Source organism: Vanellus vanellus (assembly GCF_965231255.1).
Source record: "Vanellus vanellus genome assembly, chromosome: 3".
Taxonomy (NCBI): Eukaryota; Metazoa; Chordata; class Aves; order Charadriiformes; family Charadriidae; genus Vanellus; species Vanellus vanellus.
Genome location: NC_138907.1, coordinates 122,535,784 through 122,559,508, shown reverse-complemented (window position 1 = coordinate 122,559,508; position 23,725 = coordinate 122,535,784). Strand labels below are relative to the sequence as shown.

General features: G+C 43.0%; 1 protein-coding gene across 1 annotated transcript; it reads left to right on the top strand.

Annotated features, from left to right (window-relative positions):
* Positions 1-346: 346 nt before the first annotated feature.
* OPN5 (opsin 5) lies at positions 347-23,505 on the top strand (the record flags this gene model as incomplete). The annotated part of the gene is made up of 6 exons (XM_082481479.1): positions 347-500; positions 8,561-8,680; positions 12,159-12,329; positions 18,572-18,906; positions 21,909-22,153; positions 23,442-23,505. Exons 1-6 carry the CDS (start codon positions 362-364, stop codon positions 23,503-23,505), a joined length of 1,074 nt encoding a protein of 357 aa, XP_082337605.1. The 5' UTR covers positions 347-361.
* Positions 23,506-23,725: the final 220 nt, after the last annotated feature.

The following is a 23,725-nucleotide window of genomic DNA, read 5'->3' as shown; positions in this document are numbered from 1 at the left end:
TCTTGGGTCAATCTTATACCCCGCTGGAAACATGAAGCTCCTTAAGGTATTCGGGGAAGGTGCTTCAGAAGCCCTGTCGAATGCTGCAACACACTGGTACCTAGATACTGCTCAGATGCATTACTGTGATGAGTGCTGTATGAATAATGATGTTCTCTGATAAAGTAAGTCATGAAATAAATCATGGCAGGATGCTTTATGCAATTTTGAATTGGATCCCGAAATGCCCTGGGAAGAGGAGGAGCAGAAATGAAGACAGGAGGATGCATCTTGCGTAAGAACAAAAATGTCTTTCTGTTTTCTGGTGGCAGATGTGATCTATTGCAAACTCTGTTCTTGTTTTTCAGACGCTGAACTGGACATGAATGGGATGGCATCAGATCACAACACTTCCTCCCAGGAAGAATACCTCCCTCACTATCTCCAGGAGGAAGACCCCTTTGCATCAAAGCTTTCTAGAGAAGCTGACATCATAGCTGGGTTTTATTTGACAGTAATCGGTAATGAACTTTTAATTTGTCTTTGAAATATGACTATGTCACTGCATCCTTGCAGGCACTCACAAAGAAGGCAGAAGCTACTGTGCATTAGATGTGTAATTACTTATTTCTTCATACTAGAAAGAGAAATCGAGGAGGGAGAGGAGAAATGTGTTAGAAATATGGTGTCAACGGTTAGTGTCAACAGACAATGCTGCTCCAGGTAGCCAAAAGTGACTAGCGGGGACCTTCCAGTAAAAAGTGAAGAAATACTAATTTTTTTTCTAGTATTCGGTTACAAGCTTGCAGTTTAATCATTCCCGACCAGAGCTAACTTTTGCCCTTATGCCATGTGGGTTTTATGGCCAGTTTTCAAAGCCTTTCTCATGTGCCTGCACAGCAAAGAGAACAGACGCGCTCATTTGAGTCTTGCTCAGCTCCTGGCATCGGCTGTCCTGTTACACACTATATTGAATAATATTTTCTGCCTAACGCCCTCCCCTCCTTTTAGTTTTGGAGTCTTTTACAGTATGCAGAATGACTTTGTAAGCAGAATAAGTGCAATTATTTATTGGTTAGTGCACACAGATGGTAGCTGGGACTGATTTCTACGCTAAGGTTTCACACCCTGAGGAGCTGTCGTTCACCTGGGAAATACTGGTCTCTGTTGCTTCTAGGAATAAACTTGTCCTTGGCTTTGATGATTTACCATCTCTGCTTTGCAGATGGGGCCAAGGTTATATCTTTTTTTGTGTCGATATTTTTGTTCTCAAGTACTTGAGCTTCTAACTGTTGCCTCAACACTTACACTTCTTTCCACGCTTTAGGTTTCCTTATGTTTTGTGACTTTATTTTATGCAGTTTCTCACAGCTCAGCAGCTGTTTCCTCAGTAAAGCTGAGCCAAGGTCATGTAACTGTGCTACGCGGAACGGGGCTCGGGGTGTCAGACGGCTGAACACCAGGCTGAACACAGGGTATACACAGTGTATTCCTTGCCCTTTACTTTGGTTTTGATTCATTCTCTTGTTCTGTCAGTTCTGCACAAAATACAAAGCTCTTTCCGCCCTACCTGCTCGTTTCTCATTCACTGTTTTACATCCCTCCTTCCTACTCTCTCTTATTGCCTTTCCTCTGACTGCTCGAAGTGATCTAATCTTATCTTTTCTGTGGTGGAGGCTTGAATAATGCTTATTTCTCATTTGTCTTCTGTTTATGCCTTTATCGAAAAAGGAACCCAGAGCAGCAGAGGTGGCAGGTGAAGCTGTATCTCTGTGCTGTTCACGGTATTCATGCACCTTTTTGTACGTATCCCGCCTTTTCATGTGTATATATTTCTTTCTGCTGCTGTGCAGACAGATGTCTTCACTGAACCGTCCAAAACAACCCCCCTCGGTTCTTTTTTTTTCACTCGGTTAAGCAAACTTAGTTTTAATCCCAGGAAATATGTCTGAGTAGTTGAAATGAATCCTTCCAATGTACACCGTGTTGCCTTGTTATGTTGACTGTATTTAGTGTAGATTTATTCAGTTCCAAAGAAATCCCTCTGCCAATTTTGAAACGTCTTGCAAAACATAGGTGTAATCAAATTAATGAAGTTAATTAATGAAGTTAAGATCATTAAGTCCAACCATTAACCTAGCACGGCCAAGTCCACCACTAAACCACATCCCTCAGCACCACGTCTACCCATCTTTTAAATACCTCCAGGGATGGTGACTCCACCACTTCCCCGGGCAGCCCGTGCCTATGTCGGATAACTCTTTCTGTGAAGAAATTTTTCCTAATATCCAATCCAAACCTCCCCTGGTGCAATTTGAGGCCGTTTCCCCTTGTCCTCCTCTTGCTAGGAGGCAGGGGTGCTGGTGCATGCACTGTGCAGCACGTGCCTGTACCTGCGCAATCCCTTCTCTTACGCTCCAGCCCACTTACCGAAATCCCGCAGGTTACAGGAGCCAGGCAAAAGAAGAGAGATGCAGCACTTGCGCAGGAAGATTCAGTACCAAGTCTGCTTCTGTACAAATTGCTCTCAAGCCAAAGAGTTTCAGTTAGAAGTGTGCATACTTTACAGAAATAATTACATAATTTTTAAAGGTAATAAATAAGCAGACAGTAAGCAAGGTTGGAAAGGGGTAGGGAAGAGAGAACAGGTCAGTAGGCAGCAGGATACGCAGCAGAAGAAAGTTAAAGTATACAAAAACTCTCTGATTTTTCTTACTGAATTGAATTAAGGCCAATAAATATATCAGGCACAAGGTCATTAGCAAAGTATGAGAAATAAAATAAACTGAATTAATACAAGGGTCATAAATATCTATAGACTTATTTATTCGGTACAGCGCAGGTAAAGACACTGAAGCTAGCTGAGGGCACAGGAACAAAGCGAACTGGTCTGCCTGAACCCCAGGATGCTCCGGGCATACCTGTGTAACTCTGCTTCGGACATCATATCCTCCGTTTTGTTATGGGTTTAACTTATTTTTTCATGTGTTTGTTTTGCATTGCATTTTACTTGGTTAGTTACTTTGCCCGTACGGTCGTTGCACACTCCAGCAGCAGCTGCCCTTACAGCCAAATATGCTCTTCACAGACACATGGCAATGCTGCATTCCCGTCTTGCTTGGACTTGTATCTATAGCATAAGGTGCCACTGGTAACCCGCACAGATATTTTTAATTCCTTTTCACAATCATTGCAATGATTTTAAGCAGTCATCGCTTAGCTGCTGGTCAGTCATGCCCTCAGGCATGAAACAGCAACCGCTTTCATGTTTTCTAGACCAGCACAGCAGCGTTTTCGGCACTGTGTGCAATACAGTAATGGATATTAATTTGCCAGAGGCCAAGAGAAGTACAGAAACCTCCCTTTTATAGGGGTTTGTGTGAAGAAGGAGAGTGTTATGCTTTTTACCAGTAAAGCTGAATTACACCTCAGAGCTCCGCCACTAAGAGAGGGAATAAAACAAGATTGCTGGAAGGAGCAATGTCAGGTCTTCTTCTGTGCTTGCGAATAGATGGGGTAAAGTAGTCTCTAAACACGTTTTTCCTACCACGAAAAAGAAAAGGCTTTGCTTGAGCTAATGCTTACAAGATCGGTTTAGCCTAACGCCTTGGGGATGCCACCATTAACTCCTGTTGATGTCCAGACCCATGTTTTATTACCCATTCCCATCTAGGTGGACGGCCACATTTTAATAATAGCTTGGGCCTGCAAAAATATGAGAACTTAAAAGGAAATTAATCTTTGTTGTTCCCAGGTAAATCTCTGCGTGGCTTTTTCTTACTTTCTGCACCCAAAAATAATCCTAAATTTCCTTTTCCACTAAGCTGATTTCTGACAGTTCAAAGCATCGACATTTCTGTTGGGACATGAAGCACTGCCATGCAGAGATTTTTGATGGTGGATCGTGGATCTTGAGGTAGTGGAGAATGAAGTCCAGCTCTGTGAAACTGTTCACTGACATCGAATTCCACACCAGAGGCTCGCTGAGGCTGTAAATTTGCTTTAATTGACAGCTTCATAGTTAATCACAGCTCCCAAGTATCCAAAATAACAAGCAAAAACTATGTCCTTAAATAGCTCTTGGGCATAGTCATGTCTTGCAGTATTGCAGATTTACTTTATAAACCGTGTAATCTGCAGAAAACAGATCCAAATTCAGCTCCCATCCGCAGCAAGGGGATGTCTGTGTTTTTTTTATTGTAACTTGTGTTTCAGGCTGAACCTGTCCATTTTCACATTCTGCCACTGAAATCTGTCCCCTATTCCTTTGCAGATCCCTTCCAAGACATGGTGGCCCCTCCTGAGGATGTCCTGCGTGGACATCCTGCTAGCAGAGAGAGGCACTAGCTGCCAGGAGGTGGGGATTGCTATTGGGCATCTTTTTGTGCTTGAGGCTTGTAAGGTGCAAGTGAGTTGAAAATTTATTACAAAAAGGGGAAGAAGCTACACGGTGAGCGAACAGGGCTGGATTTTAATCTAGGTACCAGGAAACTCGGCAGAGCTGTTAGGGTCAGGCTGGTTGTACAATTGTAGCGTCGCAGTTTGAAAATACAAAAATATATTTTTTTTGTCTTTAAAGGAAATCACAGGTTTGACCAGTCTGTGATAAATCCTCCACGAATGTGTGATCTTTCATCCAAACCAGTTCATTTCCACATGTTTCTTAATTGTACGGGGGGAAAAAAAAATCAATGTTACACGTGGTTATAAGAATCCAGTTCTTTTTACTTTGCAACTTCCCCCGCTAGCTTTTTCATCACTGACTTGATTGATTTACCGTACGGCCGGGTAGGGTGACTAACTACTGAGCAGAGACCCGCTGGCTGCCAGCTCCTTTGATAGCCCGTGGCAAGTAACTATTGATTTGCAAACTGTTGTTGCACGCTTCCTCAGCGTGTTATGAAACAGCTTAATTGAAAACAAAATCCTGAACTATACTTCCCCCCCCCCCCCCGATGCTTTAGCACTGCTCTCAGGTCTTATTTGTTCAGATTGCTACTTTTATACACTTTCACCTTTCGCTGCAGGTTGGCTCTTCCTCTGTAGGTGTCACTTTTTTGCTTATCTCATCTGTGGCTCTTTGTGTGTATACATGTAACAGTGCTATGGTGCCATGGACAGTCGTGCCCTGAAATGTTCGGTTTTAGAAAATAGCCTTTATTTTATATCTGAAGAATTCTTTTTTCTCCTGTTTCCAAGTACTTTCCACACTTTGAGTACTTTCCATAGACTTTGACCTTCTGGGGCAACGGGCCTGTGAAGAAGAATCTGATTTCATAATTAGAGCTAATAACAGTGTGGGGCGACATATTGTACCACCTTCCTTTAAATCTCTGCATTTTAGAAGAGGAGGGATTAACGTTTCCTTGCAGGGTCTATTGTGTTCAGCCCTGCAAGCACACCAACTGAACTTCCAAAACACCAAATCTGTGCTTTCACTAGGAAAATGCAAAGGCATATTTATAAAACTGCATTAGATAACTCACGTTCACAACCAGAGATAAAACCCTTGTGAACGCATGGCACCAGTGCCAGCACCTACCAGACCTGGCAGTCTGCACCAGCAAGGACTTCAGCCAGTTGTTCGGAAAATCTTTTTAATAGTAGTAAAAATGAAGCATTAGGTGGCTCATCTAAGGAGATTATGAAGTTTCTATCACCAAGGAGTTGAAAAAAGGCTTCAGACAAGCAACTGTCAGATGCAGGTATAGACAAAAGGCAACTTAAATTACCACTGGATGCCTTCCAGCTGTAGGATTAGGAGGTCAGTGGGCTGAAGCTCTCTGAAACGTTGCCATTAATAATGAGCAGCTGCTTCAGAGACTTGTCTGATGAAGACACCTCTCTGGACTATCAGTCAGTTGAAAAAGATTTGGGGAAAATGTCGGGTGCTTTCAAAAGGTATTTCAAAGTAAATGCTGGCACACTAGATATCCTAAACATCATTTGAGAGAAAATGGCATTAAGAGAGAAAAGGATTAAGATATATGAAAAATGCTCAGCAACACTGAGATCCATTCCCTTAGGTGCAAGGAAGAAAATAATTCATATGAATTCCTGTACCTATTTATAATTCAGATTAAATTTTCAGACCCATAAGAATAGGACGTTCTTTAAATTCAATTCACCAAGGATAAATCAAATTTTCTGAAAAAACCTAAGATTCAATGATAAGCCGGCTTCTGGTCAGTTTATTTAAAAAAAAAATAGAAAGCAATACTGTCAGTATAAAAATAAGAAGTGTTTCCAATTAGACGAGTGTTGCATTTATTACTGAAAAATTCAAAATCAAAGTATTTTTCTCCTAAGTTTGGTAAACATTGTTTCCACAATTGTTTATATTTCTTGAGAAGTAGTCCAGTTTTAGCCTCTGTGAAACATTTTTTTCTCTGCAAAACATTTTTGTTTCTGCGAAACCTTTTTTTGATAACAAGCTGTTTGGTGAGGTAGACACACTGGAGGGGAGGGATGCCATCCAGAGGGACCTGGACAGGCTGCAGAGGTGGGCCCAAGCCAACCTCATGCAGTTCAACAAGGCAAAGTGCAAGGTCCTACATCTGGGTCGGGGCAATCCCAAGCACAAATGCAGGCTGGGCGGGGAATGGCTGGAGAGCAGCCCTGAGGAGAAGGACCTGGGGGTGCTGATTGATGAGAAGCTCAACATGAGCCAGCAACGTGCGATCACAGCCCAGAAGGCCAACCGTATCCTGGGCTGCATCAGAAGAAGTATGTCCAGCAGGTGAAAGGAGGTGATTCTGCCCCTCTACTCCACTCTCATGTGACCCCACCTGGAGTACTGCATCCAGCTCTGGAGTCCCCAACAGAAGAAGGACATGGACCTGCTGGAGCATGTCCAGAGGAGAGCCACGAGGATGATCTGGGGGCTGGAGCACCTCTCCTATGAGAAGAGGCTGAGAGAGTTGGGGCTGTTCAGGTTGGAGAAGAGAAGGCTCTGGGGAGATCTTATTGCGGCCTTCCAGTCCCTAAAGGGGGCCTCCAGGAGCACTGGGGAAGGACTTTTTACTGGGGCATGTAGTGATAGGATGAGGGGGAATGGCTTTAAACTGGAAGAGGGCAGGTTCTGATTGAACATTAGGAAGAAGTTTTTCCCTGTGAGGGTGGTGAGGCACTGGCACAGGTTGCCCAGAGAAGTTGTTGAGGTCCCATGCCTGGAGGTGTTCAAGGCCAGGCTGGACGCGGCCTTGGGCAATGTGGTCTAGTGGGAGGTGTCCCTGCCTGTGGCACCACGAAGAGTGACTTTTCTGCCTCATCAATAGAGGAAAGTTGGGTTATTTATGACTTTTTTTATAGTAGTGTGGAGGGTTGGCCTCAGCCAGCAGCCAGGCACCCAGGGCAGTCACTTGCCTACAGCCCCTGCAGTGGGACAGGGAGGAAATAAGAAGAGCAAAAACAGTGGAGATAAAGACAGGATGGAGATAAAGACGGGGAGATCATTCATCAGTTACTGTTGTGGGCAAAACAGACTCATTGTGGGGAATGTAACTTAACTGAAAACGCTATCTGGGTAGTGATAAACAAAGATGACAAACATAAAATCCTGAAGGAAAACACCTTTCCTCCCCCTCTCCCAGGCTGAACTTCACTCCAGCATCTATCCTTCTCCCTCATCGCCACTGTAGGTCCCTTTGGTGAGTCAATGGTGGCAGAGGAGGTTGGGGTCTCTGGCACTCTTTGCTCTTCACTCTTTTCTTCTGCATCTCCCTCCTTCTTACTTGTCTCCTCTGCTCTGGTGTGAGGCCTCTGTGGGCCATGGTCCCTTTGGGGTGTTCACCTTCAGGTGTGACTCTTGCTTCCTGAGGGGGATGTCGTGTGCTGTCCTGTTTCCACTGCAAAACGCTCTCTCCAGGCTCAAGCTCTTTCTGCAAACCCTGCAATTTTTGGTACCAGTGTGATTAGCTCCATGGCTGATTAACCACTTGCAGGGTTGGTCCCTGTGGGTTCTTGGGTGGTGATATGGCAAAAAAGATGTCAACCAACATGAACAGGATCCTTCCTCACGCACTGAATTCCATTAGGAAGTTAAAATCAGATATATTTTATAATTTTTCTTCCTCATGATAGAAATAAATTTTTATTGTAAAATTTAAGATGTGATGTTAATATCTTAATTTACATTATTATAGAAATTTATCCCTCAACCTCCGGTTATGGTATTTAATAAAATTAAGGTTGGTCAGAGATTGGGGTTTTCATTCTCATGACTGCATAAATGTTTGAGAGACAAATGGTGTCGGTGAGAACAGAGGAATTATGGGATTTTTATTACTTTCATTCAGTCAATAGTTGTGCAGACTCAGGTGGTGAAGACAATGCCCTGCTGCAGAGGGGAAATTAACATTTGTTGTGGGAGGGAGATGTCCGCAGTGGTTGTCTCTGAGCAGCATAATGAGGATGAGATGGTCATGTTTCAGAATAAAATGTCTAGCCTTGGGGCCACAGGTTCAGGCTGAAAATATCAGAGAATTTCACAAGGAACGCTGGGATTGAGATATTGCTGGTTTTGAGGAGAATTCTAATTTGATTGTTTTTCTTTTTTTTTTTTTTTTTCTCATTATTATAGGGATTCTTTCAACTCTGGGAAATGGGTATGTTATTTTTATGTCCTCAAAGCGAAAAAAGAAGTTGAGACCTGCTGAGATAATGACTGTGAATTTAGCAGTGTGTGATCTGGGCATTTCAGGTAATTTCATGTCTTATTTTCACTCATTTTTACTATTGCACCATTCTTTCTGGCAGCAGCAAGAGACAGTGCTCTGGAAGTCACGGGGAGCCCAAAATGCCTTTTGGTCTATTATTTGCGTATAAATAAGAGAGAAGGATAGAAAACAACATTTCTGAACAACTTGATGGAAAGAAATGTAAAGTACAGAGGTGTCCTGGTTTGAGGTTGGACTTATGAATCGGGCAAAACTCCTGTTCACCCCAGCACTGGGCAGGCCTGCAGGGATGGCTCCCATGTGTGTCCTGGCACAATAACCACAAAATAGCTGAGGATTACGGTTCAAGAAAATTATATTTTCTTGCTGTAAAGTGCAACAAGAGAGATCCAGGTAGCTCAAAAACACATATTTAGCCAAATATGACTGCGGAGGGGCATGAGGTGAGAGAAAATTGGAAAATCCCAGTGGCCATCAGCCTATCAAAGTTAATAATTTTCTGTCTAGTGACCATCCTCTTCTATCTCTGTGTCAGGAAAATACGCATTTCTGTCAATCTATGGAGTAAAAGCAACATCAGCCAACTGGAGGGATTTTTATTTCAGCCTCACAGCCTGGATGCCCTGGCAAGAGAGGAGGGAGCTTTGGAAAGGTTTGCACAAAGTTGCAGAGTCCGAAGCCTTTGGAGATCATTCATTTGGCTCTTGACATGAGTCTCATTCAGCTGCTTACGGCTACATGCAAATGCAGGGGGAGGACTGGGCGTCCTTTAGAAAAGAATAATTTGGATGGCAGACAATCCGACAGGTATAAAGTCCTGATGGGACCCAGCTGACCATGGAATCTCCCCAGTGCAATAGAAATGACAGTACGTTCCCACGCTCCCAAAGTCGTTTGTCCCCTATGTGTTGCATACACCGGGACCTCTGCCCGCAGCTCCAGTGCACCCTATGTCTCTGCCAAATGCTTTTGCCTTCATCCGAGTGCCTAAAATAGTACTGAACAACATAAAACGACAGCTCCCAGCCTCCCAAAACTGAAGCTCGTTGCGCTCTCACTGCACACGGCCAAGGAGCTGGTCACTCCCTCAATTTCCAGTAATTTTGGTGCATCTTGGTGATCAGTAAACATGTTTTTCTGAAGTCGATATGACCATTTTTTTCCTCTTCTGTGGTGCTCCCATCTCCTTTGTGTCCTAAGAGCCTGTCCTATTTTATAAGGCTCATATCTGACTCCAATGAGAGTCACTTCAATGAGACAGAGTGTTTCAGGAGAATTTCCGTAGCTATATACAGAACACATATATGTGCTATACATACGTAGCTATATACATTTGGAATGTAAACAGATAACTCCTAACCATATAAGCTGTACATCCCAACCATACAAGCTTCAGCTTGTTTGGGAGCCCTCTTAGCATGAGGGCTGCTAGTTTCTCTATTAAGGTCTGTCACCGACGTACCTCTTGGTCACCTTGTCTTCTATGGGGATCTTAATCTATCTGTGTGTTTAAGTTTTGTAATTAAAAATAATAGTGATTGACACAGCCATGAGTGCTTTTTCTCCCTTCTCTCTCTCTCTTTTTTTTTTTTCATTAATTTAATATATTGACTTGAGAAATGTGATGTGTTCTGTCCGCTGACCGATTGGAACGAAGATGGGATTTTGCCAAAATCTTCATATTTCATGTACTTCCCTTGGCACCTTGTTCAAGAAACGGGTTCTGCGGTGGCTTCCTGCAGATTTCCACAGGGTGGCACCAGCCACTTGTTCAAAACTGCATCAGGCTCATTTTTGCACTGATACGCTCTGAGCCCTGTGCCGCTGAAGAGAAATTCGGTTGCGTGCAAATAAATGTGTTGGCCTTTGGAGCTGGCGATGATTTACATGAGTAAAGTTGCTGACTTTCATCATATATCCTAGACCTTGGCCATATTTCACGGTTTTCTTGAAACCCTAATCACTAGGGTCAGCTTTTGCTTGAAAAATTTAAGTACATTTATTCTGCTCGGAGAAAAGCACATAATATATTGACCTGAGCACAACCTTCAGGCTCAGACAGAATTTTCCTTATAGGCTTAGGCTAAAGGAAAAGAATCCTAAAATACCTTGTTTAAAAATAAGTCTTATTTTGAAGGGTTTTCAATCATGATGCTTTTGGCATAGAAAATGGAGCAAAGGCCATTTTTTGCAAGATTTTGTAATACCTTGTGGGAATTACAGTTCTCAAGACCATTTTTGCCATCTTTATTAACCAATTCACTGAGCTGCCATGGAACCAGTGCAGTTCGGTGAGGGAAACTAGCCCAGGGCAGCTGAGATGCTTTCAGCTCTTTGAGGTGTTCTGGCAACTCTCGTGCAGGAATACAGTCACAGGAAGGTGGAGTTAAACATTTAATGTTGTCTGAATGTTGCAGTTGAACTGCTCAGGCCAGGAGCATTTCAGGTCAGTTTGGCAAGTAGAAATGAAGGATTCGGAAAACATGGTGATATCCTACACTGTAAATTTCTGATTTTTCTGCTAAAGTTGATTTTTTTTTGTTTGTCCAGTTTGAGACAAAAAAAAAAAAATAATCAGGAAGTGGAGATTTCCAACTAGAAAATTACAATTTCCAAACTTTCTTATTTTCATAATACTTACAAAGAATATGAATAATGTCAATCTATTTTGAGGTGAGAATGGAACAACATACGACCTAATTCACATCTTCCATAATGCACCCCCAACTTTTACAAATGGAGAAGTGAGCTAAGATGCTGCTAGGACAGAGTCTCCAAAATAGTTAGGTATTTCCCTTCTGGTTGGAGATGCTTAAAACCTTTTAATATCTGTGGTCAAGTGACTTTCTGAGAGTCACCATGGAAGAGTGAGGTATGGACAGGAGCTGGAACCACTTCTGCAGCCCAAGTCCCTGTTGCAACCATAGCACTGTCTTCCTTTCTAATCTAACACTTTACCCCAGTCTGCATCTTACTGTTGGGCCTTGGTAGGTTTGCAGAAGTCCTCTTTGAAGGCAAATTTCTTTATCCTGCGTGTGAAGACACTCAATTGATTATGGGGATGTAGCCTAACTAGATCCGTGCCTGTTTCAGACCCAGACTCATCCATCAGCCGTGCTGTTTACATGTGTTTACATGTGGACTTAACACATAATCTGAAGTTTTCATAATGGGAAGAGCTTTCGCATGCTCAGTACCAGATTTACTTCTGGTTCTTGTGGTCTGCAGTAAAGCACCTGTTTCCAGCCATTCTGCAGGCTTGGCTCATCCTTCCATGGCATAGATATTATGGGGTCTAGCTACAGTTGTCTCAGGCTTAGTCCTGTGGATGGAAAGCGTACAAGTCATCACATGCTGTGTCTGAAGCCCTCTCTGCACCTTGCAGAGCATTTTTACTGGTATTAACTTTAGACAACGGGGAGGTTTTGCTTTTCTGAAAAAGGGTGGTTTTATCAGTGATGGATTTTAACAGTCACCTGACATTCTTTTCTCCTTTTGCAGTTGTAGGAAAACCCTTTAGTATCATTTCCTTCTTTTCTCACCGCTGGCTGTTTGGATGGATGGGCTGCCGCTGGTATGGATGGGCTGGTTTCTTCTTTGGCTGTGGGAGCCTTATTACCATGACAGCTGTGAGCCTGGATAGATACCTGAAAATCTGCCACTTGTCTTACGGTAAGAAAGAAAACTATATTAAGTGACTACAGAAAAACACTATTAAGTGATACAGTTTTCTAGACTGAGATCATACCTAAGCTCTTCAGAATGCTTTTGTTGACGGGAATACATAGATGAGAGAAACTTATTTGCATGATCCAAGTAATCCCAGCTAAATTTGTAGTGCTGGACATATGACCTTCGCTGTAGTCTCTCTGCTGCCTGCTTGGAGCCATGAGTTTTAGTAATTGCTCATAGATAAATTGCCTTGAGTCTAAGAACATTAACAGATGCGAGTATTGGACATATTGCAAGCTCTTGGTGGTGAATGGAGTTAAATCCATTTGGTGTCTGGTCACAAGTGGTGTTCCCCTGGGCTCAGTACTGGGGCCAGTTCTCTTTAGTATCCTTATCAATGACCTGGAAGAGCAGATCAAGTGCACCCTCAGTAAGTTTACAGACAACACCAAGCTGGGCGGGAATGTTGATCTGCTTGAGGGTAGGATGGCTCTGCAGAGGGATCTGGAGAAGTTGCATCAATGGGCTGAGGCCAACGGTATGAGGCTCAACAAGGCCAAGTGCCGGGTCCTGCACTTGGGTCACAACAACCTCATGCAGTGCTGCAGGCTTGGGGAGGAGTGACTGGAAAGCTGCTTGGTGGAAAATGACCTGCGGGTGCTGGTCTACAGCTGGCTGAATATGAACTAACAGTGTGCCCAGGCGGACAAGAAGGCCAGCGGCATCCTGGCCTGTGTCAGGAATAGTGTGGCCAGCAGGACTAGGGAAGTGATCATTCCCGTGTACTCGGCACTGGTGAGGCCCCACCTCGAATGCTTTGTTCAGTTTTGGTGGGGTGCTGGAGCATGTCCAGAGAAGGGCAACGGAGCTGGTGAAAGGTCTGAGGAACAAGTCTTATAAGGAGCGGCTGAGGGAACTGGGGTTGTTTAGCCTGGAGAAAAGGAGGCTGAGAGGAGACCTTATGGCTCTCTACAACTACCTGAAAGGAGGCTGTAGCGAGGCGGGTTTGTGTCAGTTTCTTCACCCTTGTAACAAATAAGGAGAAAATGGCCACAAGTTGCACCAGGGGAAGCTTAGATTGGATATTAGGAAAAACTTCACAAAAAGGGTTATCAAGCATTGTAACAGGCTGCCTGGGGAAGTGGTGGGGTTGCCATCCCTGGAGGTATTTAAAAGACAGCAGACGTGCTGCTGAGGGACATGATTTAGCGATGGACTTGGCAGTGTTAGGTTGATGGTTGGACTTGATGATCTTAAAGGTCCCTTCCAACCTAGATGACTCTATGATTCTATGATTCTTTAATTCTCTTATGGACCAACACACAAAAGTATTCCTTATTAGGTGCCTAAATTCCTTTAAGATATGTGTCAAGCTATTGCTATTGCTAAAAGATTTGGATATGCAATAGGTCATAATGTGGTATCGTCTCTCTAATATGGAGATGGAACCTGAGAGGATGAAATGAATTTGGGAATGAAAGCTGTAATCACCATACCCATCAATATCTTATATCTCTTGAATATGATATATTATATGCTTCATTCTTTCCAGTTAAAAGATGTTGTCACAGTTTAGAAAAGCTGTCTTTCTTGCATTGAAAGGGACTAACTCCCCAACAAAATACAGGGAATATTCAAGCTGACTTTATATATAAGAAACACCTTGCCCATGAAGCTTGAGGGACGTACAACACATTTCTTCATAATGACATATAATATCAATCATGTAATGTTAAGTTATAAGAAAAGTTTGCAGCTAGGAAGTGTAAGTATGCCGGTCTGTCCAGTAGCAGAGTGTGCTGTCAACTAAAAGCTGTGGTACTGTGCTAAGGTCTGCTATCATAGATCCTGGCATGTCTATACTTTTTCCTTAAAAGTGAATGCAGGGAAGGTCTCCTTAGCTGAGTTTTAAATACACCATTCACATTAAGCAGGATTTCAGTTCTTTCTATAAAAGTCTTATCAAAATAATACGGTGGTAACCCAAATCATAGACAATTTTTCCCAGACTTGGGGAGCTGAAGTAAATATTTCACGGATGGCAGTGTTCATGCTGTGATCTCTGGTATTTAGTGTGACATCTTCGTTCCAGAGAGACAGAATACTTCAATATTTTTTTTTCTCATGGGCTGTCTTATCATGGTTGTCCATGCAAAATGATGGAGAACAATAAACATATTTAGCATGTTCAGTCTAGGTGGTTAACTTAGCCCTTTTCTGTATAAGGCCTAAATCACGGAATCATGGAGTTTCAGAGTTGGAAGGGACCTCTAGAGATCATCTAGTCCCACTCCCCTGCCAAAGCAGGATTGCCCAGAGCACATCAGTCAGGACTGCATCCAGGCGGGTCTTGAAAATCTCCAGAGAAGGGGACTCCACCACCTCCCTGGGCAGCCTGTGCCAGTGCTCTGTCACCTGAACCGTAAAGAAGTTTTTCCGTGTATTTGAACGGAACTTCCTGTGTTCTAACTTGTGCCCATTGCCCCTCGTCCTGTCCCTGGGAACCACTGAAAAGAGCCTGGCTCTATCCTCCTTCAGCCCACCCTTCAGATACTTGTACGCCATAATAAGGTCTCCCCTCAGCCTTCTCTTCTCCAGGCTAAAGAGTCCCAGCTCTCTCAGCCTTTCCTCATAAGGGAGATGCTCCAAGCCCTTAATCATCTTAGTTGCCCTACGCTGGACTCTCTCCAGCAGTTCCCTGTCCCTCTTGAACTGAGGAGCCCAAAACTGGACACAGTATTCCAGTTGTGGCCTCACCAGTGCCGAGTAGAGGGGGAGAATGACCCCCCTCGACCTACTGGCCACACTCTTCCCTATGCAGCCCAGGATTCCATTGGCCTTTTTGGCAACAAGGGCACATTGCTGGGTCATGGATAATTTACTGTCTACTAGGACCCCCAGATCCTTCTCCTCAGAGCTACTTCCCAGCAGGTCCGCCCCTAACCTATACTGGTGCTTTGCATTCTTCCTCCCCAGGTGCAGGACCTTGCACTTGCTTTTGTTGAACCTCATTAGGTTCTTCTCTGCCCAGCTCTCCAGCCTGTCCAGGTCACGCTGGATGGCAGCACGGCCCTCTGGGGTGTCAGCCACCCCTCCCAGTTTGGTATCATCAGCAAACTTGCTGAGGATACACTCTGTCCCCTCATCCAGGTCATAAATGAATATATTAAACAAGATTGGACCGAGTATTGAACCCTGGGGGACACTACTGGTTACAGGCCTCCAACTAGACTCTGTGCCGCTGATCACAACCCTCTGAGTTCTGTCCCGCAGCCAACTCTCAATCCACCTCACTGTCACCTCATCTAGCCCATACTTCCTCAGCTTCCTAATGAGAATGTTATGGGAGACAGTGTCAAAAGTCTTGCTAAAGTCAAGGTAGATAACATCACGACTCTCCCCTCATCCAGCCAACCGGTTATAACATCATAGAAAGCTATCAGATTGGTCAAGCATGATTTACCCTTGGTAAATCCATGTTGACCACTTCCAATAACTTCCTGTTCCTCAACGTGTTTGGAGATGACATCCAGAATGAGCCGCTCCATTACCTTCCGAGGTACAGAGGTGAAACTAACCAGTCTGTAGTTCCCTGGGTCCTCCTTCTTGCCTTTTTTGAAGATCGGAGTGATGTCAGCCTTCCTCCAGTCCTCAGGCACCTCTCCTGTTCTCCATGACCTTTCAAAGACGATGGAGAGTGGTCTAGCAATAACATCCGCCAGCTCTCTCAGCACTTGCGGGTGCATCCCGTCAGGGCCAATGGACTTATGAATGTCCAGCTTGGCCAAGTGGTCTCTGACACGGTCCTCCTCAACTGAAGAAAAATCTTCCTCTCTCCAGACCTTCCCCCTTGCCTCCAGAGTATGGGATTCATGAGGGACAGCTTTAGCAGTGAAGACCAAAGAAAAGAAGGCATTCAGTAACTCTGCCTTCTCTGTGTCTTCCACCACTAGGGCACCTGTCTCATTCACCAGTGGGCCTAAATTTTCCCTAGTCTTCCTTTTTCTATTGATATACTCAAAGAATCTCTTCTTATTGTCTTTAACTGCAGTGGCCAAGCTGAGTTCTGATTGAGCTTTGGCCCTTCTCATTTTCCCCCTACATAGCTTTGTTATATCTTGATAGTCCTCATAAGTTGCCAACCCCCTTTTCCAGAGAATGTAAACTTTCCTTTTTTTCCTGAGGTGCAGCCAAAGCTCTCTATTTAGCCAGGCTGGTCGTCTTCCCCGTCTGCTCGTTTTTCGAGACATGGGGATGGCCTTCTCCTATGCTTCTAAGAGCTTGAAGTATGCCCAGCCTTCCTGGGCACCTTTGCTCTTCAAAACTGCCTCCCAAGGGACACTTTTGACCATGCTCCTAAACAGCCTAAAATCTGCCCTTCGGAAATCCAAGGTGGCAGTTCTGCTGGCTCCCCACCTTACTTCATCAAGAATTGAAAATTCTATCATTTCATGATCACTCTGCCCAAGGTGACCTCCAACTTTTACATCCCCCACGAGACCTTCTCTGTTAACAAACAGTAGGTCCAGTAGGGCACTTCCCCTAGTTGGTTCCTTCACCAGCTGTGTTAGGAAGTTGTCTTCCACACACTCCAGGAACCTCCATGACTGTTCCCTCTCTGCTGCGTAGTATTTCCAGCAGATGTCTGGGAAGTTGAAGTCCCCCACAAGAACAAGAGCAGATGATCGTGAGACCTCTGCCAGCTGCTTATAGAATACTTCATTGGTTGATGAAGTCATCAGGAACCTGGAGCACCTGACTGTAAACCTACACCTTCATTTTCCTCCAAAATCAGCAACTGATGTTTTGGTTTTGGGTTTATTTTGGGTTTGGTTATTTTTTTGGTAATAGGTTGCTATGGTTTGACAATAGCAGTGAAAATAATGTTGCTCTTTTAGTATTCATGTTATTGTTGCTTTGTTTTTCCACACCTGAACACGACAAACAACCTTTATGTCTCTCAGCCACTGTGCTCGAATACATCATTTGTCAGTCAGCATTCATTTTCCTTCCAGTGATCTGGAAATGTAAAACCAGTGGGAGAAAAGGCACTGGCCATATCCAAATTAGTTATTTCTTTGTTTTGGTTTTGTTTTAAGTCATTCTCAAACCCTGAAGAAAGCTCCTCAATATCAGTGGGTGGGGAGTGAAAACAGATTAGAGCTTCCAAGGTGGAAGGAGCTGTTATAATACCATAGTCTGAGTGTCTGCATAAATCATAGGTTTTAACTTGTTAGTCCTGTGTGAATTCAACATGTTGAACATAGGTGATGAAGTAAAGCCTATAAACTAGCATTTTCTAGATTAATTAGAGTTGTATGCAAGATGAGCATAGAGACAATATTCCACTCCACAACTCCAGGCATGCCATTAGCATTTAACAAGAAAAATGGGCAAGGATACATGAAAACACCTAGTACAATTACTTGTGACACTACGTGCATGGTGATTTACTGTACTGGAAAAGAATGACAAGGTAAAAATAAATCTTGCATATGTTATTTCCTCTGCAAAGCCTTGTCTTTCAGTCACTTGGAATAATAATCTATGTTGAGAAGTGCCCTGAGATCAAGCTTGAGCCAGTTAATATATGACAGGAGGAATAGGAAATAACATAAGTTCCATTATACAGTTGCAGGTTGTGACCCTTCATACTGAAAGGCTGAATTAAACAGTCACAGAATCATAGAATAGTTTGAGTTGGAAGGGACCTTAAAGATCATCGAGTTCCAACCCCCCTGCCATAGGCAGGGACACCTCCCACTAGACCAGGTTGCTAAAGGCCCCATCCAGACTGGCCTTGAACACCTCCAGGGATGGGGCAGCCACAACCTCTCTAGGCAACCTGTGCCAGTGCCTCACCATCCTCACAGTGAAAAATTTTGTCCTAATATCTATTCTAAATCTACCCTCTTTCACTTTGAAACTGTTACCCCTCATCCTATCACTACACTCCCTGATAAAGAGTCCCTTCCCAGCTCTCCGGTAGGCCCCCGTTAGGTACTGGAAGGGTCTATAAGGTCTCCCCGGAGCCTTGTCTTCTCCAGGCTGAACAACCCCAACTCTCTCAGCTTCTCCTCATAGGAGAGGTGCTCCAGACCTCTGGATGGTCAACCCTACAGACTTGTTGTCAAACAGCCAAGCAGACTCTTACTGTGTGTGTAGAATTACATGTCCAATTGCCAAATTGAAGTGCCAAATACTTATGGACCCAAGAATGTAACTCTTGAATTGTCTTCTAGGTACCTGGCTTAAGAGACATCATGCATTTATCTGTCTGGCAATAATCTGGGCCTACGCTACGTTCTGGGCTACGGTGCCTTTTGCTGGTGTGGGGAGCTACGCCCCTGAGCCCTTTGGGACCTCCTGCACTCTGGACTGGTGGCTGGCGCAGGCTTCAGTGGCTGGACAGGCTTTTATTCTGAGTATTCTGTTCTTTTGCCTCCTGTTCCCAACTGCAGTGATTGTGTTTTCCTATGTCAAAATAATTTTAAAAGTCAAATCATCCACCAAAGAGGTTGCTCACTATGACACCAGGATTCAGAACAGCCACATACTTGAAATGAAGCTGACCAAGGTAGGTAGGAGGATTTAACTCAGTTTGCTTTGTTGGGCTGTGAAAGCAGGCTTGGAGAACTTCAGCCGTGTGCTCTCCTGTGCTGAGTGATAGCACAATGCTCTGAAGGTGGTTCTCTTAGCTCTCTCCTCTGTTACCATCAAGATGGGAAAAGACAGGAGTTGAAACATAATTTTGTGATTAGGGCACTCGAGTCCTTGAGAGTGTGATTCACTGTGACCTTACACAAGTCACATCATCTCCCCATCTCCTCATCATAAAACTCCCTTTGCTTTCAGAAGCAGTTGTGAATAATTATATTAAGGCATTCGAGCTGCCCAGGAATCGTAACAGAAAAACAGATAAAAAACAGATTATTGTAGTGGGGAAATAAAACTTTCAGACAGCTTACGTTCCTCTGTTAATGAAGATATAAACCAAAGTCACTCCTGTGACATTGCAATTGTTTTTATGCAAATAATTTATCATTTAGGTTCAGCCATGAGCTGCTGATAAAAACGCGTTCAAGTGATAAAATTAATTTTCCATCTCAGACCATACTCTATCTTCCCATTCTGATTGAATCTATTTTCTACTTGGCAATGGTGACAGCCATGATCCTCACTGATACTGGCTATTGTGCCAGGAAATCTCTCAAAATAAGAACTTGTAGTGAACAAAACCAGATTCCTTAGCTGTCAAAGATTCGTCAGCCTCTGTAAGCCATGCCAAGAGGGAGACAAGCAGAATCCTTTGCTTGGCTGATCTAATTTTATTACCTTTTTGGGGAGTTGAACTGAAAGTTACGTAACACAAAGCGGTAAGTGACACTATGTCTAAACACAATCTCAGGTAGCTACCTGTATGGTCAGCGCTGCCAATACAGCTGGTAAAACTGTAATTGCCTTTAAAAAGTGTTGCTTCAATGCAGTGCTGTTTTGCATGTATTCAGGACCTTTCCTTTGAAGAACAATGAAAACCCTTGATTTGAGGTTGCATATTTATTTTTCCCATCCTGGAGGGATCATGTAAAAATTGAACGTGATTTGAGTCAAGACACTAGCAGTTGTCCCTTCTGCCTTAGATCTACAGTGGAGAACATAATGTTGGGATAGATATAAATACAGAAAATGAGCCTCCATCATAACCCACTTAATTTCATGGCACAATTTATAACAAACAGGCTGTGTTTGAGATCCTTGGCTCACATGCATTCTTTCTTCAGTGATTGACAACAAAAAAAAGCATAAAAGAAAGAAATTTTCCTGAAAATAATATTTTATCAAGATGAGGAACCTAAGCCTGCACAAAAGGTTATGTGATATCCAAAACCCTTGTGTTTTCTGATGATTTTTTTTGTTGTAATCCTGCCTTGTTCCAAATAAGTGCATATGTACTACTATCAATTTGGATGCAGAATAATGATCTGTCAATGGCAGCAGTATAACGGCAAACGTTCCTCAGTATGTGCTATTGCATGATGTCACATGAAGCTATATCAGGTTGTGACTGAGTGCAGTCAGACTGGTTCAGGTAAAGTATAGAAACCACAAATTTTGGCCCCAAACAGTTTTTTCTTTAATATTTATACTAAACATTCCTGTGGCTACATTTCCTCATGTTATAAGGAAATCCTTTTCTCATTTACCAGGAATGCAACCTGAATGTTTGCTAGAAATTTGCTTTTTAAAGCATCTACAGATTCTAATGGAGCACGAATCCATGCTATGGCTTAAGAGAAAGAAAACCAGACATTGTACTAACGTTCTCACTCTCAATTAAATTCCCAATAATATCATTTCCGGCATACCCAGGTAAATACAGTAATTTTTTTATCTGCTGGAGTGGGTGTACCCAGAGACTTGACAGCTCATGCCTTATTGAATGAATTTAAGTTCACTTTTTCCTTATTTGTCTTGAAAGGGATTCAGTTGGTTGGCATCTTTCCAGTGGAAGATAGGCCATAGACCCCCTCCTGGGTGCAGGCAGAAGATAGTTCTCGTTCATCAAAACTCTTCTCCTTCCCCGTGGCCGTCCTCGTGGCAGGTTATTGGTCCCACTGTGTTTTGACACCTTCTCTGTGGGACAACAGCACAGCCTACAAGAGAGGAAGAAGTCCTGCATTAGATCTTTTATCTTTTCTTCTTTCCCTGATTTCCGTTGCTTTTGCCTCGGTGACTGATTCTGAGTGATTCAGAAAAAGGAGCCGTAGTAGATATAGACAGGAATACGCCCTCCTAAACAATCTCACCTACAGAGGCACTCAGGGTCCCCCACTTACACAATCCATCAGGACCTAATTCAGTCCTGGAAACTTCTTCAAAGACTTTGATTTTATGAACTTTGGAATCTGATTTCAAAGGACCCAGAATCTGGAAGACTTGGGCTTAATAATTTTTTTTTTTTTTTTTTTTTTCCCCAGTGCATGCTTGTTTCACTCTGGAATGGAAAAGAGACTGGGTTTATTTTTGACAATCTGAGGAATGTTTGGTTGGAAGAGACTATAGAAGTGAGAGGCTCCTCAAATAAGCAAGAAAAAGAAGAAAAAAAACCCAAGACAACCTGTAGGAAATGTTTCTAGTTTAACCTGTGTTCATCTCAAAGGTTTTACTAAGATTTTCAAACATTTTCACAGCTCTGTTATATATTATCCTAAAAAAGAGAGTCTGTATGCTTTGAAAGGACTCTCCTCCTTAAAAAAAAATCAAAGAATTATTATTTTCTGAGATCTCATTTAGTTTCTTCATGTTTAGCCAGACCTTACAGCATTTTTAAAGGTCTGTGGTAAAGGACTCATTAACTGCTCTATGTCAGGTGAAAGAAAAGCAGGCGGTAGATAAAGAGAAGAGAAATGCGTGACAGCTTATGTTAATATTGTAAATTTATCTGAAGCGAGTTATTATTTTTCTTTTCCATTCTGCGGCATGTTCCCTTGCAGTCTGCCGAGCCCTGTGCTGCGCTGTGAGTCTCTAACTCTGCTAGATTAACCTCTTCCCCTCTTTTTTTTCTGTTCCTCTCACAAGGTGGCAATGTTGATCTGTGCAGGGTTCCTCATTGCCTGGATCCCTTACGCTGTGGTCTCTGTGTGGTCAGCCTTTGGACAGCCAGATTCCGTTCCCATTCAGTTTTCAGTGGTACCAACATTGCTTGCAAAGTCAGCAGCCATGTACAACCCAATTATTTACCAGGTCATTGATTGCAAGTTTGCCTGTTGCCGGTCAGGTGGTTTGAAGACACTGCAGAAGAAGGGCTCTTTGAAGAAATCAAGGTAATTTCTTCTTTCAGAAGTCAGATATCTTTAAGTACGTGATGTTCCGAAAATGTACTAAAATAAGATCTACCAAGAGTCACAGCTCTTCGAATCTTATTTCTTGTTTTTGACCATGACCTATTCAGGGTCTTTCTTGCCGTGGAAATTTGTAAAGTGATTTTAAGTGTAAAAAGAGAAGCGAAGAGATGTTCTTTCTTTTATATCCAGCTGCAACTACATTGATATAGTCGGAAAAAATCCCATTGGTTTTAGTGGGTTTTGGATCAGTCCTGTCCTCCTGCTCCTTTTCTTTTATGTCACCATATGGGTCACCTCCAGAATGTGTTGATGACCTCCATTGCCAGTGAAGTAAAGGGGAGAGAATTGTGTTAATTCCTTACATATTTGACCTGTTAATACTATCCCTTTCAGCCACAGAATTAGCAGGGAGAGACAATAGTTCCTTAATCACCCTGTAGGTACCACTCACACCAAAAAAAAACCCCAACCCCAAACAAGTCAAAGCATAATATTGTCTCATAAAAAGGCCTTTTTTCTATTTACAACTTTCTGGCAAAATCTGTGCTGACCACCAGTGGAGTTTCTGGAAACACTAATTGTGCGCTTGAAGGAAAAATGCTTCTAGTTCTGTTATGACAGACAAGTCTCTTAGTTCGATGATTGAGCAACAATGAGATAATGATGGATGTTAATCTGACAGTGTAGGCTGATACAAAGGCAATAAATGCCCTACCACATATAAGTGCCTATGAATCCATACAATTCCAGTAGAGTGATTTGCTTCAAAAGCCTAGTATGAACTTATTACAGGCATGAGGGCCCATTTCATCATTCATACTATTCCCTTACCAATTCCAGCATTTTTTGATGTATTGTTCAGAGACTGAGTCAATATCTTCAACTTCCACAGCTTCCCATAGCAGATTATTCTGTAATCGTACTCTCCGATTCATCTCATCTGCAGAACATACAGTGTTTATATATGTTGTAAGATTTTGAAGTGCTGAACTTATAGTTTATCAAAAACCCATCTGCAGTTTTAGGCAAATGGCAGACAAATCCGAAGTAGCCTTCAGTGAATCTCCGGAGGCTGGATTTGTGTTTAACCTCCGGGTTATCACTCCGAAGGAGGAAGGAGGTTTCACGTAGTCCCTCACGCTGCATGCAAGTTGGCTTTCCTAGGCCTGTGAAGAAAATGACCTGGAAAAATCACTTCCCAGACTTAGGAATTTAATGGTCGGCTTGGTATGAACAAAATGATTGTTGTGCTTTCTCCTTCCCGCAGGATGTATACCATATCTGCACACAGAGACTCGACGGCGATGAACGAAACCCAACTGGAAGTATGAAGGCTCATTTCGCATACAGCAGATGAAAACCTGATGACAAACAATCATACTGTCTCAAGTTCCTCTTTCTGTAAATAAATGAAAACATGATGACAGTTTTATTTTACTCCCTAGTCCTATGTACAGTGTAGTTCTTTCCGTCCTGACCAAAATAGTGCGATTAGAGCTGGGCAAATACTTTAAGTACTCAGAGGAAGAAGGAACAGAAAAGACTCATATG